We start from the raw sequence: 6608 nt of genomic DNA, 5'->3' as shown, positions 1-6608 counted from the left end.
CACCTATATGTAATCACTATGTAGCCAACAGATGAGCCAATACCATACAGTGTATATTACATTCAGATTTGGACTTTGGTATGGAGGTGTATAGACTGCAGTATGGATTGCAGGTGACGTATACAATACACCAACAGGAACACATTGATCTCCCAAAGCAATTGTGAATATTTATGTGATGACTGGCATTCATTTTCTTTCTTTTTCTCTTGTTTATTTATTTATTTATTTGTTTATTTATTTAGTTAGTTAGTTTTGCTCTTGAATTTTTTCCCCTTTTTTATTATATTTGTGTTTTAATTTTACACATCAGCCATGGGTTCCCCTGTCCTCCCCCCTCCCGCCCCACACCCACCTTCCCCCTATCCCCTCCCCTCCATTCCAACACACAATTCTTCACAGATCTGGAAAGAATAATACTCAACTTCATATGGAAAATAAAAATTTATTTTTCTCTTCTTTATTTATTATCTTTTTTTTAGGGTGCACATAAGGAGTTGTGAGACTATGTCTCCTTATTACAAGTTGGACTGGATCTCACTCTAGCGCCTGACATGCCATTGCTTACATTTCAGTCCTCCTGGTCAGTCTCTCCAGTGCTGGGATAAGTACAGTGAGTCAACATCTCTGGTTTATGCAGAAGGATTTTCTAACAACTTTTAATTAACAGAGAGTGTACATCTGCTGGAGAAGCTGTCTTCTGTGTTTGTCATGTTAACTATGTTTTTCAGCAGTTGAAGAGGACAGAACAGGCATCCTGAGGATCCCTAAAGATCAACAGGAAGGGAGAAACAGTGGGGAAGCTTGCAGCCAAGCTTCACCTACATTGCATGCCTCCACACAGATACAAGAGTGCCACAAAAGAAACCTGAATCAAACTGCAAACACAGTCTAGACATAAAAGCTTACAAAAGTGACCACCAGCATCAGGACAGTTTGGGCTGCTCTGGTCTCAGCAAGGCCTCTGTGGTTCTGATTGGAAGAGAGGATGTGCTGTGTTTCGTTGGTGATGTCTATGGAGGAGAAGCACCATGGAGACACTGGTCCAGACCATGATGCTGATGAATGAGACATCTTGGGAAAAACGCAAGACCATGCCTACAGTGAATCCAAAAGTAGAGCAGGCAGAACCACCTGCTGTTTTTGTTAGTGTCATTGCTGCGCTCTGTAGACCAGTGACTTTTATTAAAATGTGGATGTTATTTAAACATAGAACAACCAATAACAGCAACAAGAATAACTCAGGACATCAGGGGTTCTTCCTTGGAACATCAGCCTACCCCAGTGACCAGGAACAAGAGTGACAAACTGATGGATGCTCAGGGCACTGGTGGAGCACATGTTTGTGCTTCGAGCCACCATGCGAATGGAGAACTCAATTTTGCATTTCAGGTTAGTTGGAGGACTCCTGGGAACAAAAACCATCACCTGGTTGGAAATGCAGTGACGAGGAGAATGAACATACTGGCCACAGCCAAGTTGGTGACAATGACCTGACTGGACCTCGGTTGAGAGCCAGTAAAGATAGGAGAGAAATGTGAAAAAAACAGAAGAATGTTGGCCAGAATTCCAATTCCGACCTTGGAAAGCAGGAGCATATGGAAAGCCAGTTCCTCAGTGGTTTTTAGAGCTTTACTCTGAGAAGTCTTGGAGAGGTCTTCTGGGTAGACTGGAGTGATGACCAGGAGGAACACTGCTGTCTTCAAGACACTTCTCAATGTCTGAGCATAATCAATTATTTGAGTCTTTACTTCTTCTATGAAGGAGATACTAACTGAATCACAGCACAGGACCTTGTCCAGAAGAACATCAAATAGACAACTGAGACTATCATTTTGTACTTCATGAACTTTCCCTCACCTCATGATGGATGTATTAGTGATACAGCTGTATCTCTTGGTCAACATGACACCCATTGTAACATAGTATGGCATAACATATGAACACTGAACATTGGGACATATTCTCTTATCTTTTGAATGCAACATTTCCCCTCAATGATAAAAAGTGTTAAGAAATACAAATTGGAGGTTAGAGAGATGGCTGTTCAGAAGACTCATGTTCAAATCCAGCGCCCACATGAACGTCCTCATCCATCTGTAACATCACTTCACCAAAATGAATGCCCTCTCCTGGTTTTTGTGGCACTGCACAAATATGGTGCCAGACATACAGGCAGTTAAAACACTATAACCATAAAGTAAAATTACTATATCTTAAAAAGTATACAAATACAAATTTATAATTCATAAAATCATGTAGGAAAAGTAAATAGCAAAACAAGAACCAATCAACATTTGGGAAAATATAATTCAGATCATCAAAGTGATAGAATAGAAAATAATTAAAAAGGAACCAGCTTTCTGATCACAAATATGAAGCTCAATTTATACATATAAATCCTTATATACATAAACAATGACAAAGGTTCTACAAGGGAACTCCTTCAGCGGATAAATACCTTCTGAGAAGTGACTGCATACAAGTCTAACTCAAAAAATCAGTAGCCCTCCTATATACAAATGATAAATTGGTTAAGAATGAAATCAAGGAAACAACACCCTTCACAATAGCCACAAAGAATATAAAATATCTTTGTGTATTTCTAACCAAGCGAGTGAAACACCTGTATGAGGAGAACTTCAAGTGTTTGAAGAAAGATATTGGAGAAGATATCAGAAGATGGAAAGACCTCCTCCCATGCTCATGGATTGCTAGGATTAATACAGTAAAAATGGCCATCCTACCAAAAGCAATATACAGATTCAATGCAATCTCCATTAAAATCCCAACACAATCTATCACAGACCTTGAAAGTACAATGCTCAACTGAATACAGAAAACCAAAAAACCCAGGATAGCTAAAAGAAACACATACAATAAAGGAACTTCCAGATGTATCACCATCCCAGATTTCAAAATGTATTACTGAGCAATAGTTAAAAAACAACATGGTATTGGCATAAAAACAGAAAGTTTGACTAATGGAATCAAGGACCCATATGTAAATCCATACACCTATAGACACCTGATTTTCACACAAAGCCAAAATTATACTATGAAAAATAGAAAGCATCTTCAGCAAATAGTGCTGGCATAACTGGATGTCACCATGTAGAAGATTGCAAATAGATCCATATCTGTCACTATGCACAAATTTAAGTGCAAGTGGATCAAAGACCTCAACATAAATCTAGTTATTCTGAACCTGATAGAAGAGAAAATAGGAAGTAGTCTTGAATGCATAGGCACCAGAAATTACTTCCTAAGTATTACACCAGTAGCACAGACACTGAGAACAACAATTAATAAATGGGACTTCTTGAAACTGAGAGGCTATTGTAGGGAAAAGGACATGGTCATTAAGACAAAAGGACAGCCTACAAAATGGGAAAAGATCTTCAAAATCCCACATCTGACAGAGGACTGATATACAGAGTATATAAAGAACTCAAGAAACTAGACATCAAAATACCTAACAGTGCAGTTTAAAAATGGGCTATTGAACTAAACATAGAATTCTCAACCAAAAACTCAATTGGCTAAAATACATTTAAAGAATTGCTTGCCATCCCTAGTCATCAGGAAAATGCAAATCAAAATGACTCTGAGATATCATCTTACACCTCTCAAAAAAGCAACGATCAAAAACACTGAGGCCAGCTTATGCTGGAGAGGATGTGGAGCAAGGGGAACACTCCTCCACTGTTAGTGGGAATGCAAGCCTCTAGAGCCACGTTAGAAATCAGTATGCCCATTTCTGGAAATATTGGGAATCAATCTTCCTCAAGACCCAGATAAACCACCTTTGGGCACATGCTCAACTATATTCATAGCAGCACTGTTTGTAATAGCCAGAACCTGGAAACAACATACATGCCATTTAACTGAAGGATGGATAAAGAAAATGTGGTACATAGACACAAATGGAGTACTACACAGCAGAGGAAAAAATTGACATTATTAAGTTTGCAGGCGAATGGATGGAACTAGAAAATATCATCCTGAGTGAGGTAACACAGGCTCAGAAGTACAAACATGGTATGTAATCACTCATATGTGGATACCAGATGTAAAGCAAAGGATAACCAGACTGCAACCCACAGCTCCAGGGAGACTAGCTAGTACAGAGAACCCTATGAAAGACACAGGGATCTTGCAGAAATAGAGAAAAGTTTGAGATCGACATGAGCATACTGGGGACGTGGGTGTGGTGTGGGGTAATAGAGGGCAAGAGAAGGGAAATGAGAGCTTAGGTTAGCAGGAGGATCTCCTGGATCAGGAACAGAGTGGGAGAACATGGAAAGAGATACCATGATAAATGAAGGCACCATGAAAATATGGAGAAGCAGAGTTCTAGGGATGTCCCCATGATCCACAAAAATGACTCCACCATAGACTACTGGCAATGGTGGAGAGGGTGATGGAGTTGACCCACTCTGGTGATCAGATGGCAGAAGACCCTAACTGACATCATAGAACCCTTATCCATGACTGATGGAAGTAGATGAAGAGATCCACAGCGTGCTCCAAGGCAGAGCTCCAGCAGTCCAATCGACAAGAGAGAGGAGGGATTTTATGAGCAAGAATATTGAGACCACAATTGAAAAAAGTACAGAGACAACTAGCCAAACTAGTAGAGACGCATGAAGTGTGGACCAATAGCTGAGGAGCACACATAATATTCAACTAGGCCCTCTAGATAAGTGAGACTGTATAGCTTGATCTGTTTGGGGAGCCCCAGGCAGTGGGAGAGGGACCTGTCCCTAGTGCATGAGCTGGTTTTTGGGAGCCTAGTGCCTATGATGAGACACTTTACTTGGCCTTCTTGCAGAGAGGAGGGGCTAGGGCCTCCCTCAACTGACTGTACCAGGCTCTGCTTACTCCCCATGAGAGACCTTGCCTTGGAGGAGGTGGAAATGGAAGGTGGTTTGGGGAAGAGGGATAGGGGATGTGAGGAGGGAGGTCAGGGGAATCTGTGGTTGACAAGTAGAATGAATAGAAAATGTCTTAATAAAAAAGAATTTTTTTAACAAAGAAAAAATATGGATATATAGGATGCAGCATGGATTGCATGTGCACTATACAATATAGGAACACATGATTTCCTAAGGCTAGTGTGAATATTTATAGGATTACTGGTGTTCTTTTTCATTCTGCTCTCTCCTTTTGTGTATTTATCTTCTTTCTATCTTAGGGTGAAGATACATAGTTGTGAGACTGGGTCTCCTTATCACAAGTTAGCCTGGATCCCACTCTTCAGAATGACATGCCATTGATTATATTGCAACCCTCCTGGCTCAGTCTCCCCAGTGCTGGGATGAGTTCAGTGAGTCAACATGCCTGGTCTATGAGGAAGGATTCTCAAACAACTTTTACTTAATAGAGTGTGCACTGTTCTCTAGACAGCTGCTAGAGAAGCTTTCTTCTGTGTGTGTCATGTTGACTGTGGTTTTCAGCAGTTGAAGAGCACAGAACAGGGATCCTTAGGATCCCTAAAGATCAACAGGAAGGGACACAGTGAGGAAGGCTGCAGTCAAAACTTCATTTACATGCCTCAACCAGACACGATAGTCCATTAAAAAAGTGTGAAAGATTATACAAATAAAATTTAGGAGGTACAAGCCAACAAATGTGACCACCAGCATCAGGACAGTTTGGGCTGCTCTGGTCTCAGCATGGCCTCTCTGGTTCTGATTGGGAGTGAGCATGTGCTGTGTTCGCTGGTTATGTCTATGGAGGAGAAGCACCATGGAGACACTGGTCCAGGCCATGATGATGATAAATGTGGCATCATGGACAAAATGCAAGATAGCCATGACTACACTGAATCCAGATGTAGAGCAGACCCACTTGCTGTTATTGTTGGTGACATTGCCTGTGTTCTGTGTACCACTGACTTTCATTGGAATGTAGACATTATATAAGACACTCAACAACCAACAACTGTAACAAGAATAACTCAGGACATCAGGGGTTCTTCCTTGGAGCATCAGCCGACCCCAGTGACCAGGAACAAGAGTGACAAACTGATGGATGTTCAAAGCACAGGTGGAGCACATGTTTGTGCTTCGAGTCACCACATGAATGAAGAACTCTATTTTGCATTGCAGGTTAGTTGGAGGACTCCTGGGAACAAAAACCATCATCTTATATGGAAATGCATTGATGAGGGGAAGGAAGGCATTGGCCATAGCCAAGTTGCTGACAATGACCTGAGTGGGCCTCAGTTGAGAACCAGTAAATATGGGAGAGAAATTGTGCACAAACAGAAGAATGTTGGCCAGAGTCCTAGTCCCAACGTGAAAAAGTAGGAGTGTCTGGAGAGCCAATTCCTCAGTGGTTTTTAGGGCTTTACTCTGAGAGGACATGGACATTATTTCTGTGCAGTCTGGAGTGATGACCAGGAGGAACACTGCTGGCTTCAGTACACTTCTCAATGTCTGCACATAATCACTGTTTTGAGACTTTACTTCCCCTATGAAGGGAGACACTACTGTATCACACACAGTACAGGAGCTTGGCCTGGAGAACACTATATAGACAGCTCAGACTATTATTTTGTACTTCATGTACTTTTCCTTGCCTCATGATGGAAGTGTGTTAGT

The 6608-nt window shown here is 41.2% G+C and overlaps 1 protein-coding gene and 1 pseudogene across 1 annotated transcript; both read right to left on the bottom strand.

Moving 5' to 3' along the window:
- LOC118593793 overlaps positions 1-1916 on the bottom strand; it is a 4411-nt pseudogene extending 2495 nt beyond the window's left edge.
- A 3579-nt stretch (positions 1917-5495) lies between these two features.
- On the bottom strand, positions 5496-6377 carry LOC118591477 (vomeronasal type-1 receptor 4-like). Its single transcript, XM_036199814.1, has one exon. The coding sequence runs from the start codon at positions 6375-6377 to the stop codon at positions 5496-5498; it is 882 nt and encodes a 293-aa protein (XP_036055707.1).
- Positions 6378-6608: the final 231 nt, after the last annotated feature.

Source organism: Onychomys torridus, chromosome 1 (assembly GCF_903995425.1).
Source record: "Onychomys torridus chromosome 1, mOncTor1.1, whole genome shotgun sequence".
Taxonomy (NCBI): Eukaryota; Metazoa; Chordata; class Mammalia; order Rodentia; family Cricetidae; genus Onychomys; species Onychomys torridus.
The sequence above is the reverse complement of the archived record's forward strand: the minus strand, read 5'-3'. Positions and strand labels throughout refer to the sequence as shown.

What these genes read in the sequence shown, in the direction of transcription:
- LOC118591477 (XM_036199814.1), bottom strand. Translation starts at nt 6,377, where the DNA reads ATGTCCATGTCCTCTCAGAGTAAAGCCCTAAAAACCACTGAGGAATTG.